General features: G+C 33.6%; 1 protein-coding gene across 1 annotated transcript in view; it reads right to left on the reverse strand.

The window, feature by feature from the left end:
* The window catches only part of LOC150110627 (ES1 protein homolog, mitochondrial-like), a 100251-nt gene that overhangs the window by 35835 nt on the left and 39166 nt on the right, over positions 1-25250 (reverse strand). Inside the window, exons 3-4 of the mRNA XM_090395324.1 lie at positions 23644-23757; positions 20039-20158 (exon numbers count right to left, since the gene is read on the reverse strand). Of these exons, the coding sequence (XP_090251450.1) occupies positions 20039-20158; positions 23644-23757 (234 nt within the window). The remainder of the gene's footprint in view (positions 1-20038; positions 20159-23643; positions 23758-25250) is intronic.

The raw sequence follows: 25250 nt of genomic DNA on the forward strand, positions 1-25250 counted from the left end.
GGACCTGTCAAGAATTCTTTTTTCTTTTGATATTTGATCATAGAACTCAGCACAAGAGAAATTCTTAAAATATGTCTTTACAATGATCTTTAACTGTCTCAATTTCAAGTCTGTTTTTTTCATCCATCCAGAGTACATTTATTAATGAAAAAACACATTCAACAGTTGCACTAGTTTCTGGCAGTGCTAAACAAAAACTAACTAGGCATTTAACACTCCCAGAATTTAGACTTATACCCTGCTTTGTAAAATGAGCAAATATTTCGAACCATTTATCACTGACACTTTGATCCTTCTGTTCATTTCACACTTCAAATTTGCTTTCACAATATTTTTTCACATATACAAACTCATCAAATAAGTCCTCTTCATTCAGAGTAAAACACTGTCTGCATGAACATGTAGCTTTCTTGTATGTTCTTCCAAGTCATAGGATCCTTTCCCTTCAAATTAATCCAATCCATAGACTGAAGAGGTGTGAGAAATGATGTACACCACTCCTGAATATATTCAATACAGGTGCAGTAGAAATCTACTGCATAGCTTTCAAACTTTTCAACTGTTATGTCCTCCTTTTCCTAATTCTTGCAACTGTTTTCTCACAGTAGTTGTAAGAAACTTTTCTGCCTTCCTACACTTTAACCTTTCTACCAATTTGTTTGTTTCATCCTTCACTTCAATTACTGTTATATCTCACTTTTCATACATTTAATGGTATCATAAAAGGTTTTTAACTGGCTGGCAAGGAAATGCAGGAGTGTAATTGAAAGTGGTATTTCAAAGAAATTTTTGAGACTGAGAGGACATTTGTCAATAGAAAGAAAAAGAAAATGTGACTTCAATGAGGGAACATGTCAATAACCCTCTGGATTGCTGGTAAAAGAGAGAGCCATCTTGTCTTGCTGCTACCCAAAACAGTTTTATACTCTGTGTTTGTGAATTCACAAAATGATTTAAGTTCCTCAACTCGTACATAATATATGTGGAAATGTTGGTAAATCTTGTTAATTATTAACTGAAGATCGATAGGTAAGCAATCTGAATGCACAGCATTATGTATCACATGTGCAGGGCAACCAATTCCAATTAAATTGTTCACAGTGTTTTCTTCCATTTTGAAGTACAGATTATCCTTTCCCTTTCTCTTCTTTCCACCAAAGTTTGTATTTCTATTACCTGCTAATATAGCAATAACCTTTTTCAGGAGATCTAACTTCTGTAACACTTCCAATACATAAGAAAATAAAAGTTCTGGAGTTTCACCACCTAAATTAACTAACTCCAACACATTCACCTTCACGCCTTTTTCTGGATGAAGTATCTAATGACCACAGGCACTAATTTCATGTCAAAGTGGTTTGATGAATCGATTAGTACCGATATAAAACAAACTTCTTTTAGCTCCTCCTCAATCTGCTTTGTCGCTAATGGCACAATAACATTAGTTATTTGCCTTGCACTTTGTTTGAGAACAGCTGAATTTAATGTTGAAAATTTTTTCATGATGGTTGTTGTGCAGTCCATGGTTATGCACCGCTATGTGATAAACGAATGTTGCTCCATGCACTGCCAGTGATAACTCCTTTTCCCTTTCACTCTTGGTTTTCACAATTAAAAAATTACTTATACTGCAGTTGGAAGCCTTACTTCGAACAGCAGCATTATGTTTTTTCGTTTTCACGTGGTTGACTACGTCTGACCGACCACCATGCAAAATGCAAAATTTACAGTTACATAAAGTGCATTCCATATTTTCATCTACACCTTTAATGAAAGGAAATTCTCATCTAATATAATCATTAATACTGCACTTACGTTTCGGCATTATAAGGATAGAAAATGATAAAAATTATAACACACAAAGTATTGATCAAGTAAGATAGTTATAACAGAAGCAAGGGAAAAAAGAACATCACCATTAGTTACTATTAGTTAGTTATATTATTTATAATACTAATGATTATTATTATAAATAATAAATAAATAAAATTTATTATTATCAACATTGTAATAGAAATTGGTTCTAAAAACGAGATAAAATCCATTTATCCATTTTTTCCTAAAGGATACTTAAAAAAGCGGGCTTTTGGAATTAACTAGGGACATTTTTATAAAATATGGGACTGTCAAGGGGAAAAATGGGACGAATGGGGAACCCTAGACTAAAGTCATACAAAAGAACTCCTTATTTGAACCTCCAGGTACAAATAATTCACAAATAGTTGTTGTGGAGGCCTTAAAATTCCTTTCTGCATCTTAGTTTCACACATCGATATTTACAGCAACCCCTCGATTAGTGCACCTAATGCGTTCTTTAAAACAGGCGCATTAATCGAAAATGCACTAATTGAGTATAATAACTTATGGAAAAAAGTATACTTCATTCCTCAAATTTCTTTTTTTACCCTTGATTTTTTTTTTTATAAAAGAATTAGGGTATGTCTCAGGGTCTAGTTAAAGGAAAACTATGAAGCTGAAAGACAATAAAACATATTCAAAATATAAATCTATTATTCTGGCAGGCATTCTGTTTCCTTTTTTCATACAACTGCCTCTTCTGCAAATTTTCCTACTTCTCTCTTCACAAGGGCCAGTCTCTAAGCATTGCTACTTAAAAGTTTCGGTTGCACGAAAAATATTTTAAATTTGTTTCTGTGAAATCTCTTTGGGCTTGTCAGTAATTAAATTTTCTTCATATTCTTCAGCATCTTCCCACTGTGCATCTAAATTTAACAGGTCAGAATCACTCAGTTTCTCAGAATCAGATTTAATTAACTTAGATTCATTTGAAAATCCTCTAAAATCATTTGCACAATGTGGAAGAATATGCTTCCAAATGGATCGCATATTGCTAGCAGTAATTTCAATCGACTTTGCGACTTTATAACCAGGCTGAGATTTCTTTGATTTAGCCAGAAAAGTCTTGGAAGGCATTGGCTTCCAATAAAAGGCCAGTTTCATCGACATTAAAAATTTGTTGGTCACAATATCCTCCTTCTTATACAATTTTCTTCAAATCTCTGGAAATTGTGGCCACCTTCTTATTGGCACTTGCAACTTCGCCTGTGATTAGAACATTATGTAGGCTATTAGACCATATATGTAGCCCTCTCAAACCACCCAGCACTAACATGGAATTCTTCTTTTCCATCATTGATAGCCCTTTCTTTCAAGGTTGCAAAGAGACTTAATGCTTTTGATTTAATAAGGTCAGTTCTTAGCAGGATCCGTTTTTGGTTACAATCTTCAATCTGTGTACAAAGAAGTCTCTCTAATTCAATCATCATAATACTTTGTATTCAGCAGCTTTACTTAAAATTACTCTTATAGTTGACTCACCCATTTTTGTGTTCTTGTTTTATCTTTGCTCTGGACTCGCCTCGTTCACTTTCTTAATTATTTCAAGTTTTTCTTCCAATGAGATTACTTTTCGAATCAACTATAAGAGCAATTTTCACACTTCCACTTTTTTGCTCATTAATTCTTTTACTCAATGATGAAAGGTTGGGAAAATACTTTAAAATGAAATAAAAAATATAAGGAAAATAATTGCAAAGGAGGTACGAGATATGATCAGGAAAATGCCATGTACCGTATTTTCCAGTGTATAAGATGCACCCAAGAAATTTAATATAATTTTTTGGAAAAAACCTAAACTTTAAAGTATGATTTTAAAAAAAGAATGGATAAAATAATAGGTAATTTTTAATAGTAAACTGACTTTTCAGAAACCTGCAAAACCCATGTCACTGTCATCTGACTCTTCTCTATCATCATTAATTTCTTATAATATAGAAATAATTTTGTCTTCATATTCTTTTGGCATTTTTTGACTGATTTTTGTTTTTGTATGCATACAAAGTCCACTGCGTTTCATGAAAAGGTAACACCATGACGCACCACCTTTAAAATCTTCAATGTTACGCTCACAGGCTACTTTGACTGCATGTGTACGAATCATTTTTGTTGAAATGGCAATGCTATTTTCTTGTACCCATTTCAAAACTTCGGTCTCTAGTTCTGGCCACTTCGCTGTTTTTCCACGTTCCGTGCACTTTTCTTTACGCAAATTGTACAAAATTTCCTTCTGATGATGCCAAGTTCTTAGCCAATATTGCGCTAGAAGTCACATGAAGTCACACATCAATTTGATTGCACCATTAACCGCCTACAAAGATCTTGGAACATAAAAGGGAGTGTGTATGACTTTGAAAAGAGGAAACAATCTTTACCTTCATTATATAAGACGCACCCCATTTTTAAGATGAATTTTTAAGGTAAAAAAGTGCGTCTTATATGCTGGAAAATACGGCAATTAGCAGGCGAAATAAATTTTGGTAGTAAAAATTTGGAACATAGTATACATAGCATACGTGGAAGTAGTGTAGTATGCCATTAAAAATAACTTTGTAAAATGCTTTAAATCAGTAACTAAATTATTTCATTCTGGTGAGTGATTTTTTAAAATAGTTAGCCATAAAAAATGTATAGATAGAAAATTTTTAAAATCTGTAACATTTATTTTTAAGATGTATATAGACGCACTAATCGAATTTGGGTATCGAAAAAAAATGACGCACTAATAGAAAATGCTCTAATCGGGGGGCGCATTAATTGAGGGATTACTGTATTTAGGTTGAGTTGATTTTTAAGAGAAGCTACTTCCAAAATTTGGAAGCAGTACTGGCTATAATGAAGCACTGTAGTTTTTCATACTTGATTCTATGAGATAGTGTTCAAAGCATTGTCTGCAAGGGTAGGTCTCTGATCAGCATCATGGTAGCAGAGATGTAGTTTATTTGTATTCCCTCTTTCAATTTGTCTATAATAGGGCAGTTTGCAGGAGCAAGAAATTGCAGATTCCAACTAAGGCAAGATAATGATCCTTGATATATGAATAGATAAGGGTAGCTAAATTGATATATAGTTTTAAAGCTATATCAAGATAGTATTTCTTTAAGATATAAAATTTTTTTCATTGAAGAATCCAGATAAATATAAAAAAACAATAATAACAAGCTATAATCAGCATGGTGTTGAGAGATTCAATATTCTGTTCATTTTTCATAAGATCATATTGTTGATATGGGTGAAGGAGGAAATGATGGTACTGTTTGTGAATGTATCTTCCGACATTAATAAGTTACTTGTATGCTGTGGAAGATATGATGCTAGATACCATTGAAAAAAAAGCAGATTACTGCTATCTTTTTCTACAGTGAACTGGATCCTAGGATGTTCAGGTGGTAGAAGAACATGTTAGACATGTTCTACTACCACCTGAACTTCCTAGGATCCAATTCACTGTAGAAAAGAATGTTAGACATGTCTGGACCATGCAACCAAACAGAAAGCAAGTCATCAATGTATTTTGGCAAACAAAAGGCTTAAGAGTAGTTGTGCTGAAGCATTTTTTTCTAAATGCTCCATGCAGAAACTGACTAAGGGAAGAGACACAACAGTGTCTTTTATTTTTTTGTATATTTTTTGCCTTCTAATAAAAACGGATAAAAACTAATCATCATCAAATTCCTGCCATTTACCCTCAAGAGGTATACAGGATATGATAGTACTACATGAAAAATTTACATCATTACTAACTTCCTATCTACAATTTTCCTCCAAATCCCAATTTAATCAGGGAATCTTGCAGACTTGTAGCAGATATATTTAGAGGTATAACATCATCCGCATAAAGTAAGGAGCTGACATTAACATCTCCAATTTTGATATCATGTTTAATACCACTTTCCTTCATAATGTGATCCATATAGATAATGAATAACACAGGGGATAATGTACATCCTTGTCTCACACCAGATTTAACATTAAACCATCTTCCTGTACTTCCTTCAATTCTAATTGCTCACTTACAATTCAAATAAAGACTAAGTAATGCTTGATATAATGCCCCATTGACACCATATAACTGTAGAGTATTGAATAACTTCTCTCTTGGCACCTTGTCATATGCCTTTTCCAGATCGACAAAACTTAAATACAGATCTTTGTTATATTCCCATGCTTTCTCAACTATTTGTCGTAAAGTGAAGATCTGATCCTGACAGCCTCTATTTAGCCTGAATCCAGCATGTTCTTCACCAAGCTTTTCTTCCACAATTCTTCTCAACCTTTCTCAAGTATACTTGCATAAATCTTACCAGGAACACTCAGTAGAGAAATATCTCTGTAATTTTCACATTCAGTTTTATTTCCCTTTTTATATATAGGTACTATGAGAGCTCTACTCCAATCATCAGGTATTCATCCCTCTGTCCAGGCCTTCTGAACTATGCAGTACAGCCACTGTAAGACTTTCATACCACCATACTTCAGCATTTCTGGCCAAATATCATCTACTCCTGCTGCCTTTCCACATGTCAAGCCTTTGATTTCTTTTTCTACTTCAAGTATGGATATGCATTCCTGACTGTATGCCTGTTGAGTGTTTTTTACCACTGTGCTGTCACCGCTTGTTTCATTTAGCAATTTTTCGAAATAATTATTCCATAATTCAAGAATATCTTTTTCTCCCATTTTCATGTCACCTTTATCATCTTTAACTTCTTTTACAGCACTCTTTCCTCCATTTCTAAGATTCTTCAACAACCTCCAGAATATTTTGCTAACTTCTTGATATTTACTTTCTATGTTCTTACAAAGTCCTTCCATGACTTTCGTTTAGCCAGTTTTACACAGTGATTAGCTTTCTTACATTTGTCTCTGTATTCTCTAAGAGCACACAAATTGACTTATTTGCCAGAAACTTTTGATATGCTTTCTTCTTTTCCTTCACTGCCTCTTTAACTTCCTGTGTCCACCATAGAGTTCTAATTTTTCTATCCTTGCAGACAAATTCACCACTTGCCTCTCTAGCTGATTCAATCAGGGTTTTCTTCATGGCTTGCCAACGAATCTCCAAGGTTTGGTTCTTGTTCTCAAACTTTCATTTTTTCTTCAATAACCTTTGTGTATTTCAGTCTACAGTTCACATCTGAGAGCTGCTCAACTTTTATTTGCTTTAAAACTTTCTTACATGTTATTCTTTTCAATGTGAAATTCAATTTTATTCCTGCTCAAGACTAAATAGTGATCACTTCCAATTTCAAATAATCTGTACACTCTGGTGTCCTGCACCAGGGAGAAAACATCACTATCAACAATAACATAATCCACAGCTGGGAAATGGTATTGGATAAGTTGATAAATTCCGTACTATATGCTCTTATCTTATATTTTTAGAAAGTACTTCTGTGTGACAGCCTAAAATGTCTAAAAGAATGGATCAAAACTCTGGGCTGAGAATCAAGGAGATTGATTTGCAGTGCATTAATATCTTTATTTACTGTGCAAGGCAAACAGAAATCTGTTCCTTTAACAGAGAAAAGGTGGCACATCTATAGATAAGAAGAAGGAATTTCAGTTATGAAACTTTTATTTTAGCTAGATGCAGGAAGTAATGCCTGAACTCCTACAATGTTTGAGAAAAGCTAACAGATTTAATTGCCTAGGAAATCAAAGCTTCCACTTACCATATTAAAGATGCCAAGAAATCATCTTCGGGGTGCTTAAGGGTCAAAGCTGTATAACTGAGAGGAGACCTCCACATAGCCTTTAAAGGAATGCGGAGAACCGACCAGGGCTTCTGACCTAATGTCCAATCCTCACCTTCTCGTGGTGCACCCTGTTGGGTATCTACTTTGATACTGAACGAATGAGGTTGGGCTGGCAATTTGGGATTTAGCCGACCAAATTGTATTCTTATTGGTTAAATCAAAATAAAAAATGATGGTACAACATGACAAAATTTAATGCCGGCTGGGGCGTCGCCCGGTTAAACAAGGCCCCCGTTGTTTTCGCCAGGGAACCAGGGCGAACAGCGAAAAGTCAGCTACTGGAACAAATCTGAAAACAAACCCCAACTCAACATCACCAGAGTTAAAGATCGGTACTATCAACGTAAGAAGCCTGAATGGCAAAGAAATGGAGCTAGCTGACGGTACAAAGTGCCTTAGATGATAGAAATATAAGATCTGATAATGTTGGAGTCTTGACAAGTAACAGACTGATTTGGAGGAAAATTGTAGATAGGAAGTTAGTAATGATGTAATTTTTTCATGTAGTACTGTCATATCCTGTACACCCCTTGAGGGTACATGGCAGGAATTTGATGATGATGATGATGAGAAATCATCTTCCTGTTTAATTCTCTATCCAAGTATAAGCAAACAAAGTTTGCACATGACATGACAAGGCTATTTGTATATAGAAGCTAATGGCTTCATGTTAATTATTTTAGAATCCTATAATGCAAAGCACACAGCCTTTTGGTTGTGTATAATGCTATGCATTATGGGAAGGGCCACTATCCAGCTTGGATTCAACCTTTATTGAGGTCTCATCATTGGGAGCCAGACCCAGAAGAGATACCAAGATTGAAATAATGTAGAAGTCATAAAAAATAGAATTTCTTGGCATCTTTAATTTAATTTATAAACAAGTGAAAAAAAAAAAAAACTTTCAACTAGGCCGTATCCTAGTTGAAAGTTTTATATTCTAATAATAAGGTGTGACCTTTTCATTACTTATATATGAGAAATACACTATCTACTAATAACTGTCTGGACACTTTAGCAATTTATAATTGATACCAGCAGACAAACCTTAATATCAGGTATGTCCTGATATTATAAGCTCCACCTTTCACTTTGATCACCTAATGATCAAAGTGAAAGGTGGAGAGCTTCCCTTTGAGAGAAGCTTTCCACCAATGTGTGGCAGACATCAGGTGGAATTTTTTTCCATTCCTCCATCAAAGCAGCACGGAGTTCAGCAACAGATTGAGGATGTGTTGCTCTGGACCTCAATCGCAGCTCCAATTCATCCCACAGGTGTTTGATGGGGGTTGAGGTCAGGACTCTACACAGGCTATGAATAAGATAAATAAGAATGGAGATAGGGTGCACCCTTGTCTTATACCTGATTTTACATCAAACCACCTTGTGGTTTGATGTAAAATCAGATATAAGACTAGGTTAAGAAAACAAGAAAAGGTTAAGAAAAGATTTTACATCAAACCGCCTTGTGGTTTTATGTAAAATCAGGGGCTCACATTGGTGAGATCCTGTGAATCCTGTGAGCTCACATTGGTGAGTATGGGCATGGCAAACCAGAGATCCCAAGCTAGACCTGATCTTACTTCATACAATATATACTTGGTATATATTATGTCTGGAGATTGGTCTTCTACTCCTCTTTCCCTCTACTCTCTCTTACTTTTTGCTCCCCCCCCCCAATGCTATTAGAGCAACTGGAGGGTGAGGTGTTGACTCTTTCCTCTCAAACTGTAGTTTCCATTGGGTATCTACTTTGATACTGAACGAACGAGGATGGGCTGGCAATTTAGGATTTAGCCGACCAAATTGTATTCTTATTGGTTAAACCAAAATAAAAAATGATGGTACAACATGACAAAATTTCATGCCGGCTGGGGCGTCGCCCGGTTAAACAAGGCCCCCGTTGTTTTCGCCAGGGAACCAGGGCGAACAGCGAAAAGTCAGCTACTGGAACAAATCTGAAAACAAACCCCAACTCAACATCACCAGAGTTAAAGATCGGTACTATCAACGTAAGAAGCCTGAATGGCAAAGAAATGGAGCTAGCTGAGGAATTAGATAAGTACCAGATCGACATAATAGGGGTGACTGAAACAAAAAAGACCAAAACTGGTGAGATCTTTCTGAGCAATAAATACAAAATGTTATATTCAGGCAATAACAATCAAGGAAAAGAAGGAGTAGCCATAGTATTCAACACAAAATACGAGGCTAATCTTCTTGAATGGCAGTCAGTCTCAAGTAGAGTAATGTGGGCAAATATGAGAATGGGGAACTGGACAATGAGACTTATTTGTGCCTATGGTCCCACAGAAGGTTCTACTAAGGTAGAAGTGGAGGAATTTTTTGAGGCTTTAGAAAAAGCAACTGACACAATGAAAAAGGAAAAGTTGGTCCTTGTAGGGGATCTAAATAGCAGAGTAGGAAATGATTGTGAGACATACAAAAATATTTTGGGAAAATTTGGAGAAAAGAGCAAAGCTAATAATAATGGCAAATATCTGTTGGATTTCTGCTCAGGACATGGACTGGTTATTACTAACACCATGTTCCAACATAAAAATGTGCACAAATTCACATGGAGAGAAGAGGCTAGGAATAAGAAAAGTCTCATTGACTATGTTATTGTTGATAGTGATGTTTTCTCCCTGGTGCAGGACACCAGAGTGTACAGAGGATTTGAAATTGGAAGTGATCACTATTTAGTCTTGAGCAGGATAAAATTGAATTTCATATTGAAAAGAATAACATGTAAGAAAGTTTTAAAGCGAATAAAAGTTGAGCAGCTCTCAGATGTAAACTGTAGACTAAAATACAGAAATATTATTGAAAAGAAAATGAAAGAGTTTGAGAACAGGAATCAAACCTTGGAGATTCAGTGGCAAACTCTGAAGGAAACATTGATGGATTCTGCCAGAGAGGCATGTGGTGAGGTTGTGTGCAAAGATAAAAAAATCAGAACTCCCTGGTGGACACAGGAAGTTAAAGAGGCAGTGAAGGAAAAGAAGAAAGCATATCAAAAGTTCCTGGCAAATAAGTCAGCTTTTACTCTTACAGAATACAGAGACAAATGTAAGAAAGCTAAACAGTGTGTAAAACTAGCTAAACAAAAGTCATGGGAGGACTTTGGCAAGAATATAGAAAATAAATATCAAGAAGATGGCAAAATATTCTGGAGGTTGTTGAAGAAGCTTACGAATGGAAGAAAGAGTGCTGTAAAAGAAGTTAAAGATGATAAAGGTGACATGAAAACAGGAGAAAAAGATATCCTTGAAGTATGGAGTAATTACTTTGAAAAACTGCTAAATGAAACAAGCAGTGATGACAGCACAGTGATAAAAAACACTGACCAGGCATGCAGTCAGGAATACATATCCATACTTGAAGTAGAAAAAGCCATCAAAGGCTTGAAATGTGGAAAGGCAGCAGGAGTAGATGATATTCGACCAGAAATGCTGAAGTATGGTGGTATAAGAGTCTTACAGTGGCTGCACTGCATAGTTCAGAAAGCCTGGACAGAGGGACGAATTCCCGATGATTGGAGTAGAGCTCTCATAGTACCCATATATAAAAAGGGAAATAAAACTGAATGTGAGAATTACAGAGGTATTTCCCTACTGAGTGTTCCTGGCAAGATCTATGCAAGTATACTTGAGAAACGGTTGAGAAGAATTGTGGAAGAAAAGCTTGGTGAAGAACAAGCTGGATTCAGGCCAAATAGAGGCTGTCAGGATCAGATCTTCACTTTACGACAAATAGTCGAGAAAGCATGGGAATATAACAAAGATCTGTATTTAAGTTTTGTCAATTTGGAAAAGGCATATGACAAGGTGCCAAGAGAGAAGCTATTCAATACGCTGCAGTTATATGGTGTCAATGGGGCATTATATCAAGCAATACTTAGTCTTTATTTGAGTTGTGAGTCAGCAGTTAGAATTGAAGGAAGTACAGGAAGATGGTTTAATGTTAAATCTGGTGTGAGACAAGGATGTACATTATCCCCTCTGTTATTCATTATCTATATGGATCACATTATGAAGGAATGTGGTATTAAACCTGATATCAAAATTGGAGATGTTAATGTCAGCTCTTTGCTTTATGCGGATGATGTTATACTTGTAAATAAATCCGCTACAAGTCTGCAAGATTCTCTGACTAAATTGAATAGCTGTTGTAATAGATATGGTATGAAGGTCAGCAATAAAAAGACAAAGACAATGAAAATAGGCAGAATCATTGAAAATGTCAACTGTGTTGTGAATGGAGAACCTGTGGAACAAGTAAAACATTTCAGCTACTTAGGCACAATTTTTACTGAAGATGGTAAACTAAATATAGAAATAGACAACAGAATCAGCAAAGCTGGTATCGTGGGAAGTCAATTGAATAAATTCATATGGAATAAGAAAGAAATTAGTCGGAACACTAAATTAGCTGTATACAAGACTGTGTTCAAACCAGTTTTAACTTATGGATCTGAGAGCTGGGTCAGAAGTAAAACACTTGACCAAAGACTAGAGACCGCAGATATGAGAGTCCTGAGAAAGATTAGAGGCGTGAACAGATGGCATCAATGGCAATATCACATTAAAAACGAGGATATTAGGAAAGAACTTGACATTGTCAGCATCCAGGAATGCGTTAGCAGAGCTAATCTCAGATGGTATAGTCACTTAAATAGAATGGGAGAGGAAAGATTAGCAAAACAAGTGTTCTCTGCCAGGTTGGCAGGAAAACGACCCAGAGGAAGACCAAGATATAGGTGGATTGATACGGTACAAAATGCCTTAGACGATAGAAATATAAGATCTGATAATGTTGGAGTCTTGACAAGTAACAGACTGATTTGGAGGAAAATTGTAGATAGGAAGTTAGTAATGATGTAATTTTTTCATGTAGTACTGTCATATCCTGTACACCCCTTGAGGGTACATGGCAGGAATTTGATGATGATGATGATGATGATGATGACTAAAAAAGGCACGCTTAGTTGTCTTAAGGTGGCAGCCCCACCACTAGGATACCTATCGTCATGCTAGTCACTTAACATAGGGAAACACATATTACTTTCAAGTCTCAACGAAATCCAAACCGGACAGAAAACATGGGAAATGACCGCAAACTGGAAAAGGTTAAGAAACTTTGGAAAAAGAAAAACATAGTGAAATATGCTACATGGAACATTAGAAGCATAGCACATAAAAAAGAAGAATTAGATAAAATTTTAAATGATGAAAATATAGAAATTGCAGTTCTTACAGAAACAAAAAAGAAACTTAAAGGAACAAAAGAAACAGCTAACTACAATATCATATATAGTGGAGTGGACAAACAAATACATGCAAAAGCTGGTGTAATGATTTGGATCCATAAATCAATTAAAATTAAAGCAAAAATAACTCATTATACATACTGGAATGAAACAATATTAGAAATTCGATTAAAATTAAATAAAGAAAATTTAACAGTTGTTGGAGTGTATGCCCCTGAAGGAGGAAAAGAAGAAGAAAATGATTACTTTTACAAAGAGTTACAAGGAATATATGAAAAATTAAATAAAACAGACCATATAATTATAGCCAGAGATCTTAATGCCAGAATAGGAATGAAAAAAATTAACAATAATATACAAAAATTTGGAGAACCAACAGTAAACAAAAATGGAAAGCGACTCTCATTGATTATACAATATATAATAATTTAAAAATAATGAATAAATTTTACAAACATAAAAATATACATAAATATACATGGTATGCAAGAGGACAAAAATCAATAACAGACTACTTTATAGCAAATGAAAAAGCAGCAAACCTCTTCCTAGATGTTAAAATTAGAAGAGGGCAAGAAATTGACAGAGAGAGAGAGAGGAATGTCAGTATGGATGGTGAAGAGACGTGATATGAGGTAATGAGAATTCAAAACTTTTCAGACCATGATGATTAAACGGAATAGGGTAAAATTCCATTCAAATATTAAGTGAAATAGTTTTACCTTGAATACATGTATATTGCCGGCCTGGTTGGCCGAATGGTTAGCAGATCCGCTCTCCAGCTATAAGGCTGTGGGTTCGAATCCCACCAAGGACATATTCCAAATCTGATACACGTACGAAATCGTTTGTACAATGCTACGGCACTCCCGTGATTGGTCAATTGGTAGAGCCTCTGCTACTAATGGCTCAGTTAAGTAAGTTTGAGCATGGTTAATAGTTGGAAGGAGGACAATCGTTCGATGCTGTTGGCACACTCTCCCTCGATGAGTCTTTGGACTTCCTGGAGGTGTCAAATAATAATAATAAAAACTAAGATTTCCACCAAACTGGCTACAAAAAATACAAAAAAATAAACAAAATCTAATTACAAAGTAAGACTACGAAATGATTCAAAAAGAAATTTATACCAACAGAGGATATAAAAGAATGGAATAATATAAAAGAAATTATCGCATCAGCAGCATATGAAAGTCTAGGAACACACAAAAAATATCATAAAAATAAAAAATTACATATATGGGACAATGAAATAAAACAATAATTGAAAATAAAAAGCTGGCTTTTAAAAGATGGTAAGTAGCAAAAAACAAGAAGATGAAATTGAATATAAAAAAAGATGAGCAATAGCCAAAAGAGAAACCAGAAAGAGCCACAGAGAAAGCTGGGAAAAATTTGTATCATATCTAGAAAATGACATATACAAAATAAGACCCAGTGCATACAAAATACTAAAACACATGAATGCAGATATAATAAAGAAACTGCAAACAGAAATTGTGAAATAGATGTAAAAGAATTCTTGGATTACTTTACAGATCTTTGGATGGATAATACTGGCATCAAAAATAATTACACCAGAAACTTAAAAAATACCTTAAATGATATTATAACAATGAAAGAATTAAAGGAAACCTAAATAAAATAAAAAAATGGCAAATAAGCAGGAGAAGATGGGATAAACTCCGAACTGTATAAATTTCCTGGAAAAAAATTTCATCAAAGATTACTAAAATTTTTAAATAAAATATATACAAATGGACAAATACCAATAGAATGCAATATAAGCATAGTAATAATTATATTTAAAAAAGGGGATAAAACAAAACCTGCTAACTACAGAGGTATTAGTTTATTGAATACATGCTACAAAATATATAGCAGAATACTTAATGAAAAACTAAAAATATACAGTGAAAAAATATTATTAGAATGTCAAAATGGATTTAGAAAAGGATGCTCTACAATGGATGCAGCTTTCTGTTTAAAACTACTTATAGAAAAAAGAAGAGAATTTAATTTTGAAACTCATCTTTTGTTTATAGATTACGAAAAAGCATTTGACAAAGTAAAAAGATACATACTGTTTGATATATTACAAAGAATAAATATACCTAATATTTTACTACATGCAATATTGAATATATACAAAGATAATGAAATAAAAATAAATGAAAAGTTGTCTGAAAAACAATCTATAAACCAAGGAACACTTTAAACAATCAAGGTATAGAAATTTCCCGGAATAACAAAATAGATACACTTTTATTTGCAGATGATCAGGTAATAATATCAGATAAGGAAGACAATTTACAAAGAGCAATATATAATTTAAACATTATATTAGACAGTTTCGAATGAAAATTTCCATAGATAAAACTAAAACAATGGCATTTTGTGGACAAACTCCAGTTAGAAGCAAAATAATTATTAATAATAAAATAATAGAACAGATAAATACTTTTAGTTATCTTGGATGTGAAATCATATGAAGGAGAAAATGACATAAAATTAAAAACTTCAAAATTTTTACAGATTATAGGCCTGATAAATAGAACACTCGACACAAATATAGTAAAAAAAAAAATAAATAAATAAAAAAAACATGCCAGAAAATATACAATACTTTAGCAGTGCCCGCATTATTATATGGCAGTGAAATTTGGGCAATAAACAAACAAGATAAACAAAGAATAAAAACAAGTGAAATGAGATTTATGAGAAGAACAGCAAAATACACATTATTAGATCAAAAAAGGAATGATGACATTTTAAAAGAACTAAAAACAAAATCAATAGAAGAAAAACTAAACAATTATAAACAAAAATGGATTGAACATGTAAACCGAATGGCTAACACTCGACATCCTAAACAAATACTAAAATATAAGCCAATTGGAAAGAGAAGGCAGGGTAGACCTCAAAAGAGGATATTGGATGGATAATGAGACCGGAACAGACCAATATGGTCTATACCTGTAATTAGTGTTATGATGATGATGACCTTGTTCCACACACACACACACACACAAGGCTTGAAAAAATTTTGTGCTGGGTTACTAGTGAGGATAATATCTCACTACTCAGCTTTGTCACCCTTGGAAGTAACACAGTCATTTAATATATTACAATCACATGTTCAAGTCCCAGATCTAATCAATTTATAAGCTTTTGTTAATGCCATGGCTAATTTTTGTCTTGTGTAACTACCAATACTGAAGCAAATATGCTAACTACCTATATCTATCTATATATATATATATATATATAGATGAATTTATCCAGTGATGTATTTACACAGTCTATGACATATGAAGGAAAAAACATATATTTTATTAGTCATGCCTGACAGTAAACAAGTCCATTCAATTCATAATATATAACACAAAGTATATATTGCTGTCTATACAAATCTATTTACAGCAGAAAAAACTAACACAAATATTATCATTGAGATACTACATGGGAAATCAATACTGAAATAAATTCATCACATATATAATCAAAATATTTTGGTATGACTTTAGTCCGCATGAATTATGTAAGAAAATCATACAGATTACCAATAACACAAGCCCATGAATTAGTAGTATCAAGGAAAATAAGAACACCATTGCATATTTATTATGCATTACAGACTTAAGTATCAGTGACTAAGACCACGAGTAACAACAAATATACATTTGTTTGAATATTGGTAAGAAAATTCATCAAGCATAATATAAATATAACAGCATATACAGCAATCTCTCTATAAAGAAAAAAAGAAAAAATAACATCCATATTATTAATCTCACAAACGAGTCCATGAAGAGGATAGCAAAAAAAAGTTAATATTCCTTTTTGAATCTGGAAAATGAGTCAAGAGCAAATAAAAAATATATACATTTAATGAAACTAAAACACCTATATTAAACTGTGAATGAAACTATGTTGTGTATTTTGTTTTTTTTATATTCACATTTAACATTGCTTATTATATGTTAATCATGACTTGTATAAAAGTTATCTATTACTCCTTATTTAAGAATTATTATTTAAGTATTTATTCTGAACTTAATCAGCTATTAATTTATTAAACAATAATATGTGTATAATTTATTATATCTTATGTATATATATTGTAACGTGAATATTATTATAGTTATCTGTATACGAAATGAAAGAGTTGATTAAGTAGCTCTAATATTCTATTTATTGTGTTTTTATTAACTCAATGTAGTGGTATAGCCTTATGTAACATTAACGAAAATGTTTACGTTTATTTGTTGTCATGGAAACGCATGAAATAAACGAGCGTGAGTGGAACAGAGCGTGAGCTTGGAGGGAGAATAATAAAAAAAATAAGAGGTAACACAGAGAGTTGAGACGAATTTTTTGAAGTGAACGGAAGCAAGGGTATAAACTACAGAAGTGGAAGTAAATGAAAGGTTCTCAAGGGCAGAAATTAAAAGGGATAATATTTATATGCGAGCAAAGACGAAGTGAATCTTATAGTTAGCTGAAGGTGAAGTCAGAAGGTGAAGTCAGCAGTAATAATAAAAAGAAATTAATGCCGTAATCGGATGATATAAAATGCTGGACGCTCAGTGAAGAATTCTGAATAAACCCAGTTGGTCTAGAATTGCGACTTATTTCTAATTTGCCCTAAGGAGAACTGCACAGTGTTTAATTGGTTAATGAGTGATAACAAGGATAATTCAAGTACCCTACAGTTGATGTCTAGAGTTCTGAAGTGCGATTAATAGTGTTTTAGTTATAACTGTGGATAAGTCTTATAGATGTGTTCTTAAGCGAAATAAATATATTTTGAAGGTATATTCACAACGTATTTGATGTACTAGGAACTAATTCTGGTAAGGACTATCATATAGAATTATTTCAATGCATGAAGAATTGGGTGTTAATTACGCTATGTTTAACCTAACTTTAACTGTGGAAATTCTTCGAAATTGAGAATTGAAGATAAGAATTGCTTGAGAGATATTTACAGCTATTAGTGCCAGCGATATTTTTTGTGCTTATAGCATGGCTGAGAAATGTGTGGAAACTGATTAGATAGGAAGTTCTGTTATGTTTAATTAAGTGTAGGAACTTTGTGACTCAGAAACTGAGAAAGTTATGTGAAGGTTTGGAAAATTGAACTAATGTGATTGACTTGACCTAATGTTTAACTTGATTCTATTGTTTAAAATTAGAGATAGAATTTATGTATGTGTTATATAGCTTATATTAAATGTTTCATTTTGTTTATCTAATTATTGTGTTTGCCTGAATTCCTTTTTATTGCACCATTCACAAAATTTCGAATCTTGCGGGAATCCCAGGTAGAAAACAAATACTTCGGCCAGAATGAATGAGGAGACTGCTAACTAACTTTGAATTGATCCTGCTATTTTATATAGACTTATCTAAGGATAGAGTGGCGCAGTATAATAGAAATTTCTCTACCCTTGGATTGGTGATCAATTTACAATTAGTTGTGTTTTATTTTATGAAAGTGACTTAAACAAGATGGCAGATTCGAACATGAAAAGAACAACGTCACGACAATAGCAAAAAAAAGTTAATATTCCTTTTTGAATCTGGAAAATGAGTCAAGAGCAAATAAAAAATATATACATTTAATGAAACTAAAACACCTATATACCTTGTCGATAAAATTAAATGAATAACTACAAAACTAATTGGATCCAAGGTCTTCTTAAATAGAAACTATATTTTAGAGATTTCCTTTAACTTTAAAGGATAGAAATCATTTTCACTGACTCATTCTATCACTGCTTTATTTAACATGTACTTAACCAGTCTTCTAGAGTGAACATCTGGGTTTACACAATGAATTCCTTCAAACAATAAATGTTCATTAAAGCCTGTTCTTTTTCAGGCTTTTTTTTTTATTTACAAAATATGAAACGTCTTAACTTCCATGGGACTATGCATTATTTCCTTATTTAGCACATATGCTCCAGTTGGCCAGGTTGGCCAAGTGGTTAGCATATCTGCTCTCCAGCCAAGAGGCTGCAGGCTCGAATACTGCCAAGGGCATAGATGTTTGTAACTATCCTACTAACTGTTTACCATATGTACTGCTGTAACCTCTGTTTCTGGTGCAGTATGACCTTTGATGTCTTTGCACCATAAAAATCAAATCAAAAATACACATTGTTCCATTCATCTTCCCTGTTTAACTGAGAATAAATATTCTTACCTCAGGTAGTTTCATTTTCAAGACGACATATCATAAACTTATTACCAGAGAAAAATAGTTTCCTTTACTTCTTTATAAATACCATTACAAAGTAAAGCCTCTTCATTAAAGCCACTGTACAAATTCAGATTTCACTTGTTCTGATAAAATAATTAATATCACCAGTGTCCTTGTGATAGAAGATGAAACTTTCCATTTTACATTTCTTTGAGCATTGAAATAGAAGGTCAAAATAGAACATCTACTTAATATCTCCTTTTATTCACTTGTTGGCCATCTCAACTTTTTCAGTTAAAGGATTCACCTTGCTGTGATTCCTTTTCAAGTCAGCTGTCAACCACTCATCAATCTCCTCAGTGAGCATGCACACTTCATCTAAATGGCAAGAAAAATTTAGGTAGTAATGGCTGACACATTGTCTTTGTTAGTAAAAAGAGAATGTCTTTACAACGAACAACAAATATTACTACACTTACTTGACAATTGTGAATTACAATAAAGAACGTTGAAATTATTACAACTATCAGATATAGTAAGTACAATCAAATACTTTACAATTCATTTTTACATAAATTGATACTGGGCACATCGCAAGTGCCAATTATGCGTGGTTACAAAACCACGTTTAAACTACTACTAATAAAATACTAACAGAGAGAAACAAATGTAAATTATTACTATTTTTACAAGTGGTTTGCTATAGTGAATTTTCTTTAAAACAGCATTCCTTGTTGATAATTTGTTGTGAATTTGCTGTAACAGTAATTGTTCCTTTTTTTTTTTTTAATGGAAAAATCATCTTTTTTTTTTTAAGCAAGAAACAGTAAAATTATTAAGTGCTAAATTATTAGAAGCAAAACTACGAAAGGCAGAGCTAAATATAGATAAATATAAGGCAAACAGAACTTATCAAAATAAATATAATACAAATGCACTCACAAATTCTTTGCAGCACCAAAACCTCCTGGAAAAACAACAGCATCACAAGAATTCACTTTCAAGTCAGAAAGATGTTGAATTTTTCCTCTTGCAATGCGAGCAGATTCAGCCAATACATTCCTGGTGAAATAAGCAAATTAAGTAATTTATACCAGGCAAATAAACAAACCTAACTATTAAACAAAGGAACAAAAGTTATAAAAAAGACCTTTAAATCGTTTTAAAATTTAAAATTAGTATTTTAATTTTAAATTAATTACTAAGCTGATTAATATTTTATTATATGTTATTACATAATTTAGTTTATTAATTACACAAATAGAGTGCAGTCTCATAAATATCTGATCAGACAGTATCAAGACTAATTCTCTAACAAGCTATGCTAACTAGTGGTTGTGCAATATAGTACAAGACATTTCAGAAAAGGTTACTGCTTGTACAAACAAGATCATATGTTATAAATTCAGTGATAAAAAAACTTTGTAAATTCTTCATAATGTAAAATAGTTTCACTACATTGAAATTATTTAATGCACTTTTTTCCAGAGAAATTTTATGCAGGTTATATGAACATTTCTTGAAAGTGAAACGACTACATATAATAGAAAACTTGACAAATTCTAATAGGTATTATAGATTAGTAATGTCATAACAAACAGAGGCCAACAGGAATTTGAATTTAATATTTCATTAAGCAATACATCTTAACAATTAATTTTCACCATAAATTATTTTGATTTTATATACACTATATTCGTTGAGGGAATTCGAAGCAATATAATTTAATTTTAATTGCATGTAAATTTCATCATCAACAGCATCAAATTCCTGATATGTACCATCAAGGGGTGTGTGAGGGATCCATAGATACAATGAAGAGCGAGATATACTATGATAACTCTACATTTTTATCAACAATTTTCCTCCATGGTATACATTTTATAAGAATGCCAGTATTGTTAGATCTTATATTTTGATCTTAAAGAGGACTTTTAATTGACAGAGGAGGTGAGAGAAGATGCATCTTGGACAATGTTGTATGCAGATGACATCTTGCTGTGTGCAGATTCAAGAGAAGCAGGAACTAAACTGGAAAGATGGAGAAAAGTACTGGAAGAGAGAGGTATGAGACTGAGCAGAAGTAAGACAGAGTATATGTGTTGCACAGTGGCCAGGAGACAGATCTGGAGCTGGAAGGAAATGTCATCAGGAAGGTGAGGGACTTTAGATACTTAGGTTCAACAGTGGAAGAAGATGGAGGAGCTGAGAAGGAAGTGGGATGCAGGATACATGCAGGTTGGAGGAACTGGAGGGGGATGGCTGGAGTGTTATGCAATAAGAGGGTGCCGATCAATCTGAAAGGCAAAATCTATAGGACAGTAGTGAGGCCAGCTATGACGTATGCTATAGAAACTGTGGCCCTGAGGAAAAATAACATCAGCAGGATGGAAGTAGCAGAGATGAGAATGCTTAGGTGGATGTGCGGTGTGACCAGAAGGGATCGTCTGAGAAATGACTATGTAAGGGGAACAGTGAAAGTTACGAACTTAGGAGCGAAGATACAGGAGGCAAGGTTGAGATGGTTTGGTCATGTGATGAGGAGGGAGGAGAATATGTGGGAAGAAGGGTCATGCAGATGGATTTGCAAGGAAGGAGGAAGCGTGGGCGGCCAAAGAAGAGATGGAGGGAGCTGGTAGAAGAGGACTTGAGGATGAAGAACTTGATGTGGTGACAGCCAATGACAGGAGGATGTGGAGGAGACTCATCATCAACAGTGACCCCACTTAAGTGGGAGAAGCTGCAGAAGAAGAAGAAGAAAGAGGACTTTTAACTGCATCAAAGATCTTGTACTTTTGAGAATTTTTTTCCTGCTATCTTGGGATCAAACACCTGTTTTGGTAATCATTCATTATTTATTTAATTAATTTTTAATTAATATTGCACTATCACTGATGTAATCCGTTCATCCCCATAATTTTTCTCAAAATTGAATACTGTCTTGTTAGTTTATTGTTTTGGCTAATTTCTTTCTTACACCACATAAATTTATTCAACTAGTTTTCTATACACCACATAATTTATTCAACAAATTTATTCAACTCCGCAACATATCAACTTTGGTTATTTTATTGTCTATTTTCATATTTAATTTGCCACATTCATTAAAATGCCTAAATAGCTGAAATATTTTAAATGGTCTAAAGGGTTCTTTGAAAATGCACATAATGTATCATTATTATTTTATGATATCTCCATGGAGTCTGGAGACTCATTATGGAAGATCCTAATTAACATTATACACACAAATCCTATCATACCTTTCCTCGAATCCATTCACTGTCAGGGAACTCACAACCAATTCTGGCAATCCATTCCGCTCACTCACCACTCGCCCTGCAAAAAATCGGTCTGCATAACCCTAACTAACCACACTCTTACACAACTTCCATGGATGGCCCCTGACTATTTGTCATATATTGAAAAATTTCACTTGGTGTTATGGTGGGACAAATGGATAAATATCTTTGGTGACTATGTAGTAAAGTGATGTCTACCAAACCAACTTATCATATGTGCATCTACACTATCCACCAATAACTGTCTGGACACTTCAGCAATTTAAAACTGATACCAGCAGATGAACCCTAATATTGGGTTATGTTCACCTTTGGCTTTGATCACCTCCTGCACCCACTGAGGGAGGCTTTCCACCAATGTGAGGCATACCTCAGGGTGGAATTTGTCTCCATTCCTCCATTAAAGCAGCCCTGAGTTCAGCGACAGATCGAGGACATTATGGCATCACATCTCCATTTGTTGATGACATCACCAACTGTTTAATTCTGGATGCTCCAATTAAGCAGCAATAGCACGTATGGATTTGCCACCAATGTGACAGCCCACAATGACACCTCTCCCAAAGTCACTGAGTTCACGTCGTGCTGCCATATCATCTTTATTCATCTGCTATGATGAAATACTACTTCCTACTATCTGTACACTGGTTTTTATGTTATTAACAAACCTGGAATAAACCTCAAATAACAGGAGTGTCTGGACAATTATTGGTAGATAGTGTATGTCAGAATGAAGTCCTTCATATAAGAAAGCTTGCTATTTTATTTTTTAAAACACCCTGGTCCATGTTCTCACACACACACACACACACACAGGTTTTCATTGGGAGGGGGTCTGGGGAATTTTATATATACACATATGTATCACCTTCCCTTAAATCTTAGGCTTAATGGCTTATCATGACCAAGTAAGTAGCTTTTTTTTTTTTTTTTTTTTTTTTAGAAAATCAATGTTATGATATAGTGATTAACCATATCTATTACTCTGCTAATTGCATGTATTCTTTGCCAGTCTGTCTGTTTAGCAGGATAAAAAAAAGTTTCTGAGAGTTTTTCGAAAAACATGGACACTTTCATATGAAACTAACTCGCCTTCGGCTAGAAGCCTTTATAAAGTTTCTTTGCACTAATGGGATTTGAAGGGCATATTAGTTGACAGTAAAGCCTAAAAATTCTTTATAATTGTAGTGTCTATAGGTGCTTTGAAAAATAAATGACAAAAATCTATCATAAATATTGAATACTTACCTTGTTTCAGTTGTTGATGGTTCTCCTTTAAAGTGATTGATAACTTCTGATTGTTGGATATCTGGTGCAAAAATTAATGGTTCTACTTTCCCCTTGGTTAAATGCACCAGTGTTCTTAAATATAAAATAAATTACCATTATTTTAAAGTACAATATCAATTTCAATTTAAAAACATAGGGACAAACTTATAATCATAACAATCAGATTTAATTTCTGCTTATGTTAAAATGTATCACATATACATATTAAAACATTAAAAAACATGTAACATGTAAAACTACACTACAGTTTAATATAAAAAAAAAAGATGACCAGTATATAAACAATACCTATTTACAAATACCTATTAACCTACTGTCTACTAAATCTGTTAGAACACACACACATAAATTGCCTTTAGTTCAGTAATTCTATCCACAGTTCCACATTAAATTATATTCTCCCAATAAATTATTCAAAAATGACAACATGCGTATATTCAACGTTAATAAGTTTCTTCTCTGTTTCTTACCTTCAATAAACAACTGAGAATAGTTATACTATGTTGAAATAAGTAGTGGAAAATCCCTTTCAGAATGAAACATACCAATACACATATTTCCTGTTATCATATATTGCCCACACTACTATAAGGGGGGGACGGAGCAGAAACAGATATATCACACTGTTAGCTATAATCTGTAGTACAGTATCAAAGGCACATGAAGAGCTTATGAACTTTGAAAGAACTGTAAGCAACATTAACGAGATGATCTCAGCCAAGAAACACATGAAGTTAACAAGGCACCTAAGAATGCTAGAAATTTCTTGGCTGAGGATGTCATATCAGCATAGAAATGCATAGAAAGATACTAAGGGATCAAAGGATACTTGAAATTACACAGTCCAATGTGAAGGCAATCAACAAGAAGTTCTAAGAGCAGCGGTTCCAATTAATAGTAAGCGGTGGCATCGAGACCAAAACTGGGCTTGGGGAAAATAACTTACCAGGTTCTCTGAAGTGAGGGGGGGGGGGAAGAAAAAAAAAACAGAATTTTGTAATTTAAAATTATTTTCATTTACAAAGAAAAAACTTACACCTTGGCCCTTAAAAATTATAGGCCGGGGGGAGGGGGGGATCTGACTCCCCCTTTCTCATCAGGGTTAGTGAAAAGCTGCACAATGTTTTCAATTTCTATGGAAGGGCAACTGCACATGAGCCAAACATTAATTATGACAATCATGGTCTCGAGAGCAGGGTTTCCAAACTATATAAAAATAAATTAAAAAATCACAATATATATATATATATATATATATATATATATAAAATTAATAAAATTGGAAAAAAAAATCCTTAGCCCACCCACAGTACAAATGCACTATAGGTTTACTAATAATCTTTTGTGGGTGGGAACCACATAAAAAATCAAATCAAATAAATAATAATTATTAAAACTACATAGACTACAATGATATAAAGAACATAACTAGCCAGCACAGTAGTGATAAGTCTATGATGTATGGAGTGACAAACTGCACTACATTTTTTATGATCACAATGCAAGTGTGGGTGTAGCAGATGCCAGGGGAACATCTTTTATCCAAGTGTCCGAATGCTAATGCT

This window comes from Typopeltis vanoorti, chromosome 1 (assembly GCF_054136105.1).
Source record: "Typopeltis vanoorti isolate ZY-2024b chromosome 1, IOZ_Tvanoo_1.0, whole genome shotgun sequence".
Taxonomy (NCBI): Eukaryota; Metazoa; Arthropoda; class Arachnida; order Uropygi; family Thelyphonidae; genus Typopeltis; species Typopeltis vanoorti.